Source organism: Aedes albopictus, chromosome 2 (genome assembly GCF_035046485.1).
Source record: "Aedes albopictus strain Foshan chromosome 2, AalbF5, whole genome shotgun sequence".
Classification (NCBI taxonomy): Eukaryota; Metazoa; Arthropoda; class Insecta; order Diptera; family Culicidae; genus Aedes; species Aedes albopictus.
Window position 1 is genome coordinate 16,207,416 of NC_085137.1, and position 17,336 is coordinate 16,224,751.

The 17,336-nt window shown below is 41.5% G+C and overlaps 2 protein-coding genes across 11 annotated transcripts in view; both read right to left on the reverse strand.

The window, feature by feature from the left end:
- The window catches only part of LOC115262131 (CUGBP Elav-like family member 2), a 1,100,715-nt gene that overhangs the window by 380,947 nt on the left and 702,432 nt on the right, over positions 1 to 17,336 (reverse strand). Inside the window, exon 1 of one of the 10 annotated variants that reach the window (XM_062849232.1) lies at positions 13,744 to 13,965. The exons of 8 other annotated variants lie outside the window; for them this stretch is intronic. In XM_062849232.1, coding sequence (XP_062705216.1) covers positions 13,744 to 13,816 — 73 coding nt within the window. In that variant the 5' untranslated portion in view covers positions 13,817 to 13,965. Of the gene's footprint in view, positions 1 to 13,698; positions 13,966 to 17,336 lie in introns of those variants that run through there. One more of the 10 variants, XM_062849231.1, reaches the window with a different exon arrangement.
- Positions 1 to 17,336, reverse strand: part of LOC134287425 (uncharacterized) — a 429,578-nt gene that overhangs the window by 183,554 nt on the left and 228,688 nt on the right. The window lies entirely within an intron of this gene.

Below are 17,336 nucleotides of genomic sequence, written 5' to 3' on the forward strand. Positions count from 1 at the left end.
CAGAAATTCTGCCGGGTGATCATCTATGTATTTTTTCTTCTAGTAATTTCTCTATGCATTCCTCCAGGAATTCTTAAAAACAAGTTCAGGATTTTTAATGGGGGATTTCTCTAGGATTTTTTTTTCGAAAATATCTCTAGAGGTATTTTACCAGGTGTTTCCAAGTATTTCTTTAACCCTCTAATACCCAAATTTTTGATTTAGATCTAAATATCATTTTTCGTCATCTAAAATCGATTTAAACATGTTTTGGAAGATGATTCTTTTTAATTCTCGATTTCGTGAATTTCAGTTTTTGATTTTTCTAATTTTTATTTTTGAACATCCCCACACTTTTATATTTTTCCTGGAAGCCAATTTTGGGAACGGATTTTTTGAGATGAAAACATTTTGAGATTTTATGATTATTGTTGAAATATAATTATTTTAATTTTTTTTCACAGAAATTTTTATTTTCCGTGTAATTTTAAGGAAAATAATTTTAGAGTGTATTCGATTCCCTTAAACTATCAAACAAGGATAGAATGATTTAGGAAAAAATTAAAATATGTTAATTGTAGCGATTCAATACAAAATAAACAATGACTTCTAAAAGGTGACTAAAACTTCAATTTTTCAATGATTTTAAAAAAATGTAAATACGCTTTAAAATACACCAAAAACCATTTTGGGATATACAGAACAGTTCTAAATATCAGCCAAAAATATAAAAAAATTGATTTTCCACGAAACAAAAATTACAAAAATGCTCAAAGTATACCCCGTCTAAAGGCGGGATTGGGTATTAGAGGGTTAAGTATTCCTCCTAGAATTTCTTCAGATGGATATCTATGGATTCTTATTGACCTTATCGATATAGAAGAAGCTGGTCAAACGATGTATGGATGTCAAACGTAATGGACTCTATGTGTATGTTTTTGTACTATTTGAAATGTTTTTAGCAAGCAGGCAACCGTAGATTCGTGTATGTCATCAAAATTAACTTGACTCAGGCTACCGAATCGTTAAGTGATGACAATTGACACAGTTCACTCCAACCGGTAGTGCCAAATATATTAACGGTATATTCCATCACAGCAGTAACCACCGGGATGAACGTTTCCGATTTGCGACATTCCTTGTGGCCGTAGCTGGTATTGAAACAATAAGAAACGCAAAACCGTTGCGATAATGGTCCCAAACTTCCTATCCTTCATCACCATAAGGTCAACATACGCAACGCAGGTGACCACTTCGGTTCCGGTGAGATATTGATGACAACGACGACAATGACCAGCGAGCGGAAATGTGTGCCGCCTTTGTTTGCTCATGTACTTTCTATTTGGAGGCAAAGAATGTTTGTTTGCGTCTTCCTTTCTCGTTGTATCGTCGTCCGTGGCCGTTCGTCTTGGAATTGGAAATGTTTATGTTTGTCCAGCAAGTGTGCCGAGAGCTGCATGACCATATAATGTCGCTTATAGCTCTTCGTGTCCGTAAAACGATACAATACACCACCGCCGCGCCGTTACTGGATGGAGCTAGGAGCAGACAAACAGAAATAATAACAATTTGTTGTCCCTCGTCTAATTCATTCCGCCAAAACATGAAAAAGTCAACTCCGAAGTTCTCTATCGGTCCGCGTTCCAAAGTTATCACTTCCAATATTAGTTTTGATGACTCAACTAAAAGTCCGAACACTATAAACCATCAGCGGTCCGGAAAGAAAACTTAATATCCGTTCTACATTTTAATATTTCATGCACTGGTTTCTTGGTCCCATGCACCACAAGCCATTATAGTGCAACGATGGGAACGTGCAGAGAGGACGAAACAAAATTTGAAATTTTAATTTCTTATTCTTTATGAGTGCATCAAGAAAAAAAATATGATGAAGGTACCGCACGGATGGAGCTAACTTCAATCTGCACTCATAAACAAATGCGCCATGCCTTCCGTCCAGTAGCGTAGCGCGAGCAGCCAAGACCAAACTCCCGGAGACTCGGAGTGGCTGACACGAGGCAAAGAGACGAGAGTGTAATAGCGTTGACAACTTGCAACCCGAGGGCAACATTTTTATGGCACCGTCTGTGTCCGTAGCCGTAGTCGTTGTTGTCGTCGTCGTCCTTGCCGCGCCGTTGTGCACGCTTTTAGTGGTTGATTCTTTTGTAACCCCGGCGGCCATCCGCCACAGCAAGTGGTTCTCCCGCCGTTATGACAAAGGACGACGGACGCGTGACCATCGTCGCTGATCCTGACGCCCCCAACACAGGCACCAACCAGGCGCAGGCCAGGCTAGCAACTATTATGGCCAGCAGCTGCGGAACCAGTTAGTGGCGTATGTCGTCGTGGCTCTTCTGGGGTCTGGCTTTACAGCAGTTGTGGACGACGACTACCACGACGGTGGACACAATGATGGCAGCAACAGCAAAAATTGTTTATATTCGGTTCACGTCCGTAAATTGTCTCCGCTCGCTCGCTAGCACGTTGCTTGTTCCGGGCGAAGGTGACGATAGGACTCGGGGTCTGCCCTGTCATCATGTGCTGATTCTGCAGAGTTGCTGCTCGTTGGGTGTTGGGGTAGGATCTAAAATTGTAATAAAAAGTAACTTACACACACCCTTTGATGTCAGGTCTTTTCCGGTGAGGATGGAATTACTGGTTGTACGTATATGCCTGATAAGTGTAGCCGAGCCTATAGCAAAATGTTAATGGACAATGTGAAGCTAAGATATGAGGTCACCTGATGTCCGATTCGTTTAATATATAGCACGGCGTGTGTATGGGAAAGGTTTATAACAAAAAATTGGGCATCGCCAAATTTTTCGCTATTCAAAAATAGAGACTTCCAGCTTTCATTTGCAAGGTCCCTCAAAAAAATCCACCGAGGGATCTCGAACAACTTTTTCAGAATACTGTTTTTCCCCATACAAAATGAACGGTTCCAAATTAATCCCTATTTCTACTTAACAAACATACCCAATTTTTGTATGAAAAAGTTCCCCCGATGGAATATTTCGATGTTGGGCTTGAATGAAAGCTAGTAGCGTCAACTTTCATGTAACGTAAAAATTAGCGATGCCTATTTTTTTGTAATAAATTTCTTATACCAGACACACCGTGATAGGAATACCTATACCGGAAATACGGATTATCTTTGCTAGTGCGGAAGGCCATGTCACTAAATTAATTTCCATACAAGGCAAGACAATAATGACAATGTCGCAATCTCTATTTGGGTACGAATATCTGGAAAGGATCTGTTGTGATGTATTGCCATACTCCTAGCTTTTCGTTTCGTTTCGATTGGTTGGAATATATGCCGTCCAACAAGTTTCGTTTGGCATCACGTATGTTTTCACGGAATACGTTTTTTCGATCTATAGAGATCCTTGGCGGCTGACTTCTAGCCTTAATTGCTTTTGTGTCTCCGGTGACCACTAGGGTAGAGCCTTCCGACCTCTGGCTTTGAACTAGCCTTCGGGATCGATGTTGTGATTGCTTGGTGAATTTTGCATAAAAATCAGAGAAGTTGTGTTTTTTGGACGTTGTCAGAGATACGTTTATCGTTATTTCGAAAGCTGACCAGTCAACTTCATTGTAAATCCATCGGGGACGCCGTGATACTTCTGGTGACTGCTTATAATGGTCAATTACTATGGGTCCTTGTTTATGTTTATGTTCCACAGAGCAGCCTGTTGATAATGCAAAAGCTTGCCAAAGAGACATTAGCTGATGACCTTCGTTCTCCTTTGGTAAATGTAGTGGATCCGTCATTAGAAAGGATCAAGGTCAATCACCTCTGCCCCCAAAGATTAGTTTGGTCTGGCATCTTTTGACATGGGAGGTAGATGATTTCAGGATAGATACAGAGATGTTCGCGTTGCTTTTGTAGACCCAAGAATATTGTCTACCTAGAATTCAGTTCATGCTGTTCACATTGCTGTGATGATAGCTTGCAAATAGCAAGAACGACTGGTGGGTTCTTTTGAATTCAATATTCAAGGTCGTTGAGGTTATTGTGAAAGTCGTTCATGATCCACTGTAGAGGAGAAATGGAACGTCCCACAAAGTCGATGCCGGGATCGTCGAAGAACTAGAACGAGAAATAACGGAGATACTTGCCACAGGAACTACTGTGGGTCATGCCTATTTGAGTTTTATTTGGTATATGGAGTTTCTTGCTTCTATCCGTGCCGAGCGTCTTGGTTAGAAAGTCTAGATCTCGTCTATGTCAGGTTTTTTCTTATTCCTTGCTTCAACCCCATGATCCTCGGGGCTACGAGTATATCTGCCCTTGTGCCCCCCGGTTTCCGGGACCGTGGGATGCGAAGAGGGTTGTCCGCCAATTCCGGTAGTGTTGTAGCTTTCGCACCGACGGACTGTCCCACGGAGGAGGGTCCGAGGAAGCAATCGGTAAGGGTGTCTACTCTTAAGCCAAAATAAAATCCCACGGGAATTCCAGATTTTTTTTTTCAGGGGAGACTTTTAAAATTCATCGGCTCAAGTTCAAGTCAACGATTTGGTAGATTTTTAAGATAATAAATAATCCGCACTATTCACGAAAAAAAGTAGAAAAAGAAAATAAATTTCTACTTATTTTCGAGAATATTTTTGTATAGCTCATGAAAAAAAAATATTTAACATTCCTTGCTGAGCGCTTGTACGAGTCGGTCGACAGGTTCCCGGTCTCATCACAAGGTACTTTCACAGTGTTCTTTTTCGGTCTTTTTCCCCACCGCCCGAGTGGGTTTTTGGTCGACGGATAAGAATTATTATCAAATTAAGTGCAAGTGAAGTGCCTCTAAGTGATTGCGCCTGCGAAGGGAGCGAACTAGGTAGACAAGATCTACATAGTATCGTGCCACCATTGAAATAACATTCGCCGTCAGCTTCATCGGCGATTAATTCAACGCATATCAGCTGCGTTGAGTACTACCTGCTGCCGTAGCCTACACACCGAACGGACGAACGGACAGCTGCTATAGCCACACCGCGTGGAAACGGTTAAGTAGCAATCTATTGTGTCGAATTTTATTTGCTGCTCCGAGTCTGCTTTGTTTTCAAGGTCGTTTTTTTTTCCTCCACATTTTTCGCCCTGCACGTTTTTTTTTCGATCCATTAGGGTGGGTCAAAATACAAATATCGTTAGGTTCAAAAAAGTTTGGTTTTTTTCACAAGTATTACTATTTTGTACGTTTGACTACACAGGTTGTGTCAAATTAAAAACCAACTCTTCCATTTAGTTTTGTTTTGCTTTTGTGTGTTTTAGCGGTAGAGTTCGCTCCCGCATGGACGTTTCAAATGGAGGCGAAACGCCTCCAAAAGATCTCATTGCTCGAACGCGATTTTACCAACCATCTTCGCCTGGGCCTTGGGTTGTCTATTTCCGGCGCAAAAACAAACCGTTGAATGTACTCTCAATCTCTCGAGATCTGACGCGTAAGTATCCTGGGACTGTTATTCATCAAGTGAAACAGACCAAGCTGCGTGTAACTGCACCTAGTTACAAAGCAGCAAATGAAATTGCTCAGCACGAAGCGTTTAGCTGTGAATATACGATCTATGTGCCGGCACGAGAAGTAGAGGTGGAGGGGAAGATCCTCGACGAAATGCTGACGTGCGAGGACATCAAGAGCGGATTCGGACGCTTTAAGAATAGATCTATCCCCGATGTGGCAATCCTAGATTGCAAGCGGCTGTCTAAGGCTTCCATGGAAGGGAGTAAGAAAGTGTACTCGCCATCAGCGTTTTTTCGAGTGACTTTCCCAGGTTCCGTCCTCCCAGAATTTGTAGTCATTGATGGTGCTTTTTACCCAGTGCGTCTTTTTAGGCCGAAGGTATTCAATTGTACCAAATGCAAGCAGTTTGGTCACAGTGATAGCTTTTGCGACAACAAACCTCGTTGTGGCAAATGCAACCAGGCTCATTTAGAGGACTCTTGCACACAGGAAGCTGAAAAGTGTAGCTACTGTGGCGGAGATCCACATGACTTGCAAGATTGCCCGGCTTATAAGAGACGCATTCAAAATGAGAGTCGCTCTATCATAAGGCGCTCCAAACAGACATATGCGGAGATGGTGAAATCTTTTAAAACACCAGAATCCGTGTCTGAATCAGCTGTCCCAGTTGAAAATCCCTTTCACGAGTTGTCTTCTGATGATCAGGACGATGACGAAACTGATGAGGGTGGATCTTCTTCGGAGGTACACGCACCTGGAAAAAGGAAGTCATCATCTTCCCCGGGATTGCGCCGAAAGGTTTTTTTGAAATCTTCCCTCAAAAGTTTGCCTAATATGAAAGGAGGCGGAGTAAATTTAAAAACTCCGAACAAACAGGCCCCTGATTACTCAGTTCCATGCTGCAGTAAAGTCCTAGTGAATCCGCCTCCAACTGTTAAGTATACTTCAAAAAGAAGCATTCGACAAAGTAGCAAAAAAAAAGGCTACAAAAGCTCCTCGAACTTCAACTCAACCCCCCAAGCCCAAACGAGGACTGCTTACTTTCAGGGTTCTTGTGGATCGCTTATATCATGCCCTTGGCCTTCCGGACACTCTTCGAGGCATTCTTGATATTCTTATCCCAACAGTAGAAGAATATTTTCGGAATTTGACACAATCATGGCCCCTCCTTGCTTCGATCATATCTTTCGATGGATAATTCATCAAAAGAGGTGCAAGATATGATCACTGTGCTACAGTGGAACTGTCATAGTTTAAAACCTAAATTAGACCTGTTTAAATTTTTGATTCACAACTCAGATTGTGATATATTTGCCCTTTGTGAAACATGGCTTTCTTCTGAAGATGAACTCAACTTCCATGATTTTAACATTATACGCCAGGATCGAGATGACCATTATGGGGGAGTTCTTTTGGGGATCAAAAAGACTTACTCCTTTTACAGAATACCAATTCCGACTCATCCTGGAGTAGAAATTGTCGCTTGCCAAATAAACGTAAAGGGTAAAGATCTTTGCGTAGCTTCCGTTTACATTCCTCCAGGTATTTCAATTAACCGCCGTCATCTTTGGAATGCAGTTTCTGCACTATCACATCCAGTTTTAATTCTGGGTGATATGAACTCACATGGTACTGGGTGGGGCGAACCATATGACGATCGTAGAGCGGCTATTTTTTATGATTTGTGCGACGATTTCAATTTGAACATTTTAAATACAGGTGAAGTGACACGCATTGCATCCGACGGTAAAGAAAGTCGGCTTGACCTTTCTCTGGGATCAAGTTCACTATCATTCGATTGCTTGTGGAAGGTGATCGAAGATCCTCATGGTAGTGATCACTTGCCCATTATAACCACCATAAAACATAATTGCGAAAGGTCATACGAGCCAATTCAGGTCCCTTTTGACCTCACTAGGAGCATCGATTGGCAAAAGTATGCAGAAGCGGTATCTTTTGGAGTTGAATCATCCAATCCTCTCCCACCTTTGGATGAGTATCGATTCCTGTCTGAACTGATTTACAGGAGTGCATTAGAATCACAAAAACGACGTGTTCCAAGTGCAACCTTCAAAAGAAGACCAGCCACACTTGGCTGGGATGATGATTGCACCCAATTGTATCTTAAAAAATCTGATGCCTTCAAAGCTTTTCGTAGGCAAGGCACCTCGGATCTTTATCAAGAGTACGCTAAACTCGAAAGACAACTGAAGAACTTGCTAAAAGCGAAAAAGCGTAGTTATTGGCGACATTTCATTGAGGGTCTCTCAAGAGAAACTTCGATGACAACGCTTTGGAGAGTGGCTCGCAACATGCGAAACCGCTCTTCTTCTAATGAAAGTGACGAATACTCCAATCGCTGGATATTCAACTTCGCGAAAAAGGTCTGCCCAGACTCGGTCCCAGCTGAACCGCTCTCTTGGGAAACTTCCTCAGGAGACGGCTCTCTGGACAGACCATTCTCCATGCTGGAGTTCTCTATAGCTCTTCTTTCTTCAAACAATTCTGCTCCGGGACGCGATATGATAAAGTTCAATCTTCTAAAGAATCTCCCAGATATCGCGAAAAGACGATTACTGGACCTGTTCAACTCATTCATGGAGAACAACATCGTTCCGCATGAATGGAGACAGGTCAAAGTAATAGCTATTCAAAAGCCTGGTAAACCAGCGTCTGATCATAATTCATACCGCCCAATTGCTATGTTATCATGTTTAAGGAAATTGTTGGAAAAAATGATCCTATCACGACTCGATCATTGGGTCGAATCGAATAACTTGCTATCAAATACACAATTCGGGTTTCGCAAGGGTAAAGGAACAAACGATTGTCTAGCGTTGCTTTCAACAGATATTCAACTGGCCTTTGCGGAAAAGGAGCAACTGGCTTCAGTTTTCTTGGATATTAAGGGCGCCTTTGATTCAGTTTCCATAGGAATATTGTCAGAAAAACTGCACAATAGTGGACTTCCAGGAATTTTAAATAATTTCTTGTATAATTTGTTGTCAGAAAAACATATGAGCTTCAATCTCGGACAACTGTCAACTTCCAGAATTAGCTACATGGGTCTACCCCAAGGCTCATGCTTAAGTCCCTTGCTTTATAATTTCTACGTGAAAGATATTGATAGTTGCTTGGAAGGCCAATGCACGCTAAGACAACTTGCAGATGATGCGGTGGTTTCTCTAAAAGGCCCACATGCAGAAATGTTGCAAAGACCATTGCAAAATTCTCTAAATAATCTGTCAATCTGGGCAAGAGATTTAGGGATCGAGTTTGCTCCGCAAAAAACTCAATTGGTCGTGTTTTCTAGAAAGCGGAACCCAGCCCAACTGAAACTCAATCTTTTGGGAATAGAAATCGACCAATCTTTGACTTCGAAATACCTTGGGGTCTGGTTTGATTCAAAAGGCACTTGGGGTACCCAAACTAAGTATTTGGTGCAAAAATGTCAGCAAAGGATCAATTTTCTACGCACAATTACCGGAACATGGTGGGGTGCTCACCCGGAAGACCTCATAAAACTTTACAAAACGACTATTCTCTCTGTTCTCGAGTATGGCTCATTCTGTTTCCACTCAGCAGCAAACTGCCACCTAATAAAATTGGAACGAATTCAATATCGTTGTCTGCGTATTGCCCTCGGCTGCATGCATTCAACGCATAATGCGAGCCTAGAGGTCCTGGCAGGGGTGAAACCTCTCCAGAACCGCTTCTGGGAGCTCTCGCTAAGGTTACTTATCAAGTGTGGAGTGAGCAACACACTTGTTATTGAAAACTTCGAAGAAATGCTTACTCTGAATACTCAGTCAAAATTTATGAGAATCTATCTTTTCTACATGTCATCTGACATAAGCCTCCCAGGTCATAATCCACCTCGTGTACACTTCACCAATGACAGTTCCTCTGTTAAATACGATCTGTCAATGAAACAAGCTACTCATGGAATTCCAGATCAACTTCGATGTATATCTATTCCCCGCATTTTTAACGAAAAGTACCAACATGTCAATTCCTGTAAGAGATTCTTCACTGATGGGTCTCGCATAAATGGATCCACTGGTTTCGGTGTCTTCAATGAAAATTCCACCGCCTTCCGCAAACTTCAGGAACCTTGCTCGGTTTATGTTGCTGAGCTGGCAGCAATCAACTTCGCTTTGGGGATGATTTCCAACATGCCCGTAGACCATTTCTTCATCTTCTCGGATAGCCTTAGTTCTATTGAGGCACTCCGGTCGATGAAACCTGTAAAACATCCATCTTACTTTCTTACAAAAATAAGGGAGCAGATGGGTGCACTGGTCGAAAGATCATACAAGATTACCTTTGTATGGGTCCCCTCACATTGCTCAATTTATGGCAATGAGAAGGCGGACTCTCTCGCAAAGGTGGGCGCACAGGAAGGTGAGATCTATGATAGAAGAATTTCACATGATGAATTTTTCCATTTTGTTCGCCAGAGTTCTCTTCAAAGTTGGCAAAATGATTGGCGAGATGGCCAGCTGGGACGGTGGTTACATTCCATTATTCCTAATGTTTCCTTGCGAGCGTGGTGGCATGGTTTGGATGTGAGTCGAAATTTCATTCGCGTAATGTCAAGGCTTATGTCCAACCATTACTCGCTAGATGCGCATTTACACAGGATTAACCTCGCGTTGAGCAATGTTTGTACTAAGTGCGGTTCCGGTTATGATGACATCGACCACGTAGTTTGGCAATGCCCGGATAATGACGCCTCCAGAGCGCTACTATTGGATACCCTTGAGGCCCGAGGTAGACAACCCTTTGTTCTTGTGAGAGATGTGTTGGGGACCCGCGATGTCACGTACATGGGATGTATTTTCGACTTTCTTCGCTCTGCTGATATAAAAGTTTAATTCGCTTGTGTTCTCTTCTCCAGTTTTTTTTTCTCTGTTTTGTCCTCTTTGTGTTACCAAGCTGCTCATGGCCATCCGGAAGACCAAGTCCCACAACAAGTTGGTACCAACACCACAAGGCACCGAATACGCTAGCAAGATGCGATTCACCCCCGGATGAGCTGCAGTGAAACCTTTGGCCCAATCCTTACCCTGTCCATCCCTCAAAATGTGACCTTCTAACCTCGAGCTGCCACGAGTACCCTGGCTTCCACCCATTACTAACAGATATCATTATAAAGCTATTACTCTGTAAAATTGTATATTATTAAGTACAAAGAAAGATCCTCGGCTCCGTAAAGCGTTACACGCGATTGAGCCCCAAATAAATGAAATAGATAAAAAAAAAAATATTTAAATTATTTCAAATAATTTGGGCTTAATTTATAATATAAATAAAAAACAAGCCCAAATTTTATAAAGTTTATACATTTTTTAGAAACAATGCTCCTTCAAGAATAAAACAAAAATCGGTCAAGGAATATTTAGATTTTCTCAGAATTCTTTTAGTTAAATTGCAAGAAATAGCTTTGACTTTTCGACCGATAATTTCTTTTAAAAAGAAGTGACCTACACATATTCTACAAAATCATGAAAAAACCTTTAGGTTTATTATCATTACGATAAATTTGAATAATTCAACAGATTTGGGCTATTCCGAATAATACTTCTCCAGAACTCTTTCAATGAATAGAAATTCCTTTAAAGATTGGTTTAGAAATTAAATTGCAAATCTATTCAGAATTGGTTCCGAAACCCTTTTGAGAATATCACACGGAACTTTCTCTATGATGCTTTCTGAGTTTCTCGCTGGATGCCTACCGGGATTCTTACAGAAGTTCTTCTTGCTGATTTCTTCTTAACGGTTTTCAGAGCTGCTACCTCTTGAATTTCCCTATTTTTTTCCCCGAAACTACTCCCAGAACTTGTTTCTGTGATGTCTTACCCAGGACTTCTTCCGAGAAGATTTCTTCTTCAATCGATCTCGTAAAATTTCGTCTTTTTCTCCCGGATAAATAGAAATTTCCTGTGAGGAATTTCGTAAGTTGTCCAAGGAGACATGAAACAAATAGAAGTTTCAAGAATAATTTCTGCAATAACTCTGGGAGAAATGTGGCTTCGTGGTCGTAAGGCTAGTGTCACCAAGCATATAGTCGTAGCTTGCTGAGGAGCGCGGGTTCGCCGCAGCTGTCAGGAAAAGTTTTCGGCTGTGCTACTGGGCGTTGCATGCTAGTTCGTTGTCTAGTGTCGTGATTCCTTCAAAGAGCGAATAGCTCACTGGAAGCATTGATCGTATCCGTGTGCAAATCCCGGGAAAATCTCCTGGGAAGGTCCCAAGCGAAACATTGGAAGGAATCGCAAAAAGTTTTCAAGATAAATCCCGAGAGAAACTCTAGGAGAAATTCTGCGACAACATCTGAGAGATATTCTGATAGAAACACATGTGGAGAATCGGGTAAACTCCTGGAAGAAATTCCACGAAAATTACTTTGCGGAAAACGAAAGAGGAATCCCGGAAAAACCACACGATGGACTTGTTTGAACACAGTTGGATGATACATTATGTTGCGCAAGATCAAGTTAACTCTGGGTTATACTATTTTACAGGTAGAGATAGAGAAATATATTTATTCCGTTTATGACTCTGGGGCAGTGGGGCCAACGCAAGAAATTCTGGAAAGAAATTCAATTCCGTAATATTCTCGTGAAATACTCCATTTTGGAACAATTCTTACATGTGAGTCACATGATGTGACAATAACGTTTTTGTGAAGTCAAAAGACATATTGCAGCTGCAAACCTCGAATTCTTGTTTCGAACAAATCATAGTAACTAAGCATCGCTTTTATTAGGAAAAATAGAAACTCACGTTGTTGTCGTCGTTTATGATTGAGTGTTGTTGACGACCGACACCATCTATGAAAACATCATATTCCACAATAGCTACAATGAAGGCAGAGGAAAAAAACAGGAATTTGCTTCGGAAAATATGTCACATTTTGATAGGATTTCCCGCAACTACCTTATCCTCCTGCCCTGACCGAATCCATCTCTCCTCCCGAGGATGGGTGCATGGTTGTTCCGCAGTAGTCGCCGCGTTACCATCATCCATCCGGCCGAGCAAGAAATGGGAGCCAACGGAAGCGGAACGATACATATTTTCAATTTTATGCCATTGTGCGCACGAACAGGTTCCCTTTAGCCGATCTACCACAGGCGCAGCAGGGCCAAAGTATTTGCACAGCGGAACCACAACCGACCAGGCGCTGGTGGCGGTATCTCTATTTTCCATACTGGAAGCAGTGGAGCTTTTTTCTCTACTTGTTTAGAAATATTCCAGTTCAGTTTTTTTTTGCGAACTTTATCCCTCTCGGTGATATAACGACACCACCAAGGGAGGCATGTCAAAAGCGTGATAAATGTGTCATCGAACGTCGCTTGCGGTGGCATTTTGCGATTATCGACCTACGCGGCGGCACCGACCTGGTTCCGGAGATGGGCGGGTCAATGTATCAAAACTCAGTCCTATCGGACAATGAAGCTAATCTAGGCTTAACGAATATTTACGTCTTTATTTCTAGAGGTTGGAAAATATGTACAGTTGGTAAAACTAGTAAGCAAGAAAAAACTACTTCAACGCTGTTTTATAGGCACCGTATTCTAAACTGGAACGTCTTGAAATAGCGTTTTAAATCGATTTACGCTACCAGCCCTGGACAAACTCCACAATCACCATACAACAACAAATTCGTTCGCAATCGAATAAAACTGTCCAGGCCAATCCTTCAGGACCGCCTTCATCCGGACCAACAGTCAAAGGTCACCCAAAAACACATCCGAAGAAAACGAAAGAAACGGACGCAAGTCCCAGCTAATCTCATTAGGGAACATTTGGGGTTTGTTCCAGCGGCCGTTTCCGCTAACCGTCCCTACGGTTTCCCAAATAGGCAAAGCAAGCAAACAGATGCATAAAAAGGAAAACATCTAAATTTATGTGAACTGACGGGTCTTATCAGCGGGACACGCCTCTCATCCGAAAAAGACGTCCGGGGAAGCTCCTTTAGCGAGCAACCATCCGCCGGCCAGTCGGCCGTCAAGAGTGTAATCCCCTAATAAGATAAATAACCAAGGATAAGCATCTGTTTCCGACGCGCGCGTGAGGGCTATCGTTCTAATTGCTGCTGGCCGAGGCCAACCTCCGTGAATTCCCTGGATTTAGGTGTTCTGGACTTACCGCATTCGATTCGATTTAGGTTCGTCCAGATTGGGTCACTTACCTGAAAATTAAACAGAAAATATTGAAATACGTCAGTTAGTGTCGGAAGGACGAAGTTAGGAAGTACCTATTTGATGCGAAAATCTAGGGACAAACAGAAGAGGAGAAGCACCTGAGTTGAAGTGATAACGGCGGGAGCGCTGGAGCCGCATCAGCTCCTCCACAGCGTATCCTAAATCGCACATTTTGCACAACGGAGATTTTCACGGAAAACACCAAGAAACCACAACAAATTTGACCACACACGATCAAAAACTTTCACAATCACGACAAAATGCACAAAATATAACGTAAAAACAGGAAATTTCACAAGAAAAACGTGGAGACACGCCGAAACAGAACAGAAGCCGCCGACAAGGAAAATCGTTTTGTTTGAAAACGTCAACATAGAGTGGGTTTGGCTTTTACACCGCCCAACCATTACGCCACACCGTCTCAGGATGAAGCTGAATGAAATGTTTCACGGCTCGTTTAGTGGTACTCAAGACAAATACGTTAAAAACACAGAGAACAGACATCTTGAGTCTAGAGACTGATATAGAGACATGCAAAGACGACTTCTTTTGATTGTTGTTCTTCTTCTTCGCCAGACTTTGTTTTCATAATTTTGCTGGCGTGCTCGATAGGTAGCCAATTTGACAGTTCGATAGGTAGATTTGGTTTCACTCTTTGCGGGACTGTGTTATAAACAGACTGTACTTAAGTCCAGTTTCAAAACCGTGTTAGGAATTGAACAGTCTTTGAAATAGCAACACAAGTGGCAGCACCGTGGAGGCACTGCTAACACAATGTTCCAATGAAGGTTCCAATGTTGTTGTCAGTGGTGAATATGGCATTCATCTTGATGTGTATACTCACCACAGATTGTGACAACTTGCAGTATGATAGCACTAGTGTTGTCAACGCTACAATAAAGAATTCTTACCTGATTATTACACAGCTTTTGAGTTAAAAATTGTTCTAGCTTGGATGTCTGTTCTCTGTTCTGTGAAAAATTCAAAATATCAAACAAATTGGATGCAACAAAAGGGGACGACACATCCACACCATTGGATTTGGATTATATTTGGATTGGATTCGGATTGGATTCGGATTGGATTTGGATTGGATTTGAATTGGATTCGTATTGGATTTGGATTGGATTTGGATTGGATTTGGATTGGGTTTGGATTGGATTTGGATTGGATTTGGATTGGATTTTTATTGGATTTGGATTGGATTTGGATTGGATTTGGATTGGATTTGGATTGGATTTGGATTGGATTTGGATTGGATTTGGATTGGATTTGGATTGGATTTGGATTGGATTCGGACTGGATTTGGACTGGATTTAGATTGGATTTGGATTGGATTTGGATTGGATTTGGATTGGATTTGGATTGGATTCTATCAATCTATCTATCTATCTATCTATCTATCTATCTATCTATCTATCTATCTATCTATCTATCTATCTATCTATCTATCTATCTATCTATCTATCTATCTATCTATCTATCTATCTATCTATCTATCTATCTATCTATCTATCTATCTATCTATCTATCTATCTATCTATCTATCTATCTATCTATCTATCTATCTATCTATCTATCTATCTATCTATCTATCTATCTATCTATCTATCTATCTATCTATCTATCTATCTATCTATCTATCTATCTATCTATCTATCTATCTATCTATCTATCTATCTATCTATCTATCTATCTATCTATCTATCTATCTATCTATCTATCTATCTATCTATCTATCTATCTATCTATCTATCTATCTATCTATCTATCTATCTATCTATCTATCTATCTATCTATCTATCTATCTATCTATCTATCTATCTATCTATCTATCTATCTATCTATCTATCTATCTATCTATCTATCTATCTATCTATCTATCTATCTATCTATCTATCTATCGAAATTTCTCATCCAAAGGAGATTTCCGTGATACTCCGTAATATCGGGAATTATTTCAGCCGTTTTTTTTTTTTTTTTTTTATTTACTGCACTTTACACCGGAGTGCATTCGTGCCACAAAAAAAAAAAAACAAACAAAACTAAATACATTTCAATTTTTAACACCTATTTCACATTCTTCAATGATTTTAAGAATCTATCTGTTCGATTTGACTGTTTTCTAAATTTAATGATCCACGCATCAATATCGTTTCGGGCTGGAACCGGACCGGAGTCAGAATCGTCATCCACACTCGCATTGCATTCCACATCCATGTCATTAGCATTGTTGTTATTCGAACAATGATCGTCATACGATCTTTTTGCTCTCGTTGTCTGCTGTTTCAGCGTTTGTTCATTCCCCCGAAATACTTTCTCGTTGCAGTCGTATCTCATCCTCGGTGGGGCTTCGCACATACTACTCCCTGTTTGCTCATTTTCCTGCACGCGTTGATTCTGCTCATCATTGCGATCGTTAGCAACATCTTGGTTGTCAGCCGAGGGTTTTGGTTGCACAGGTTGACCATCGTTTGAAGGTCCCGCTGCTCTTGCTTGCTTTTGTTCGGCTGCTGCTTCCGAACATTTTTGATTAGGGTGCGCTTTCTTTTCACACTGGCGGCATGTAGGTACTTGTGAACGGTAGGTCACAGATGTGAGCTGATTTTGGATTCGGATGAATGATGGCACATGTTTCTTCAGTTCGATCCGCACTACACGAACGCCGTTTGGTATTCCCGGAAAGAACTTCCTCCACAATTCCCGCGCTACCGATTTAACTTTACCGTATTGCTCCATATGTTCGGCTATTTCTGTGTTGGGTATACCCGGCGGAAGATCGTGAATACGGATGTTAATTGCGGTGTCCTCCACATACACCGGGATATGAAATTTCTTCTCTCCCGCTTCTATGGTATGTTTGAGGTGATGCGATGCAGCTATACGCTCTGCTGCTTCTATGGAGCGCATCTCGACGAGCGCACAGTTCCTTAGCGTGTGTAGCTGGAGACTCTTGACTGCGGCCATGTCAATCTTGAGCTCATCGCTTAGAAATTTGCCTATGCTCCCTGCACTCGGTCGAGTGGGAAGCACAGTAAAATCGATCACTACTGTATTTTTTCGTGTGGCTGCCATTGTTGACACAAGTCACAATAGAATTCCACAACGAGAGTTTGCTCGCTAGCAAAAAAGACAACCGGTCGGATTGAGCGATAGCTGACAACTGTTTCAGCCGTTAATCAGGAACTCCTCCACCAGTTCCACGGGATTCCCTTCAGGAGTAATAAGCATTTTCTCCAGAATTTCACCGGGAATTCCTTCGGCAATTATTTAGGAACTACTCCAGCAGTTTCACTTGATTCCCTCCAGCAGGTATGGAAATTTTCTCCAGAATTTCCTTATGGATTTCCCAGGAATATTTTGAGGAGTTCCCTAGGAATCCTTCTAGTATTTCTGTGATGATCTCCAGGATATGTTTATGAATTTCTCAGAGCCGATCAGTTTCATTACAAAGCACATTTTTTTTCTTCCGCAGACTACTACAATGATAACCAGGCTGCATTATCTCAAATGCATAAGAATTTCTATGAGAATTCCTCTAGGATTTCGCTGGGAGCTCTTTCAATATTTCCTCGGGAATTATTGCAAGATTTCCCTAAGAATTGTTCCAGAAGTTTCCCGGAAAAATTTCTCGACAGTTGCCCAGTAGCTCGTCCAAGAGAAGTTCATCCAGAATTCATCCGAGAATTCC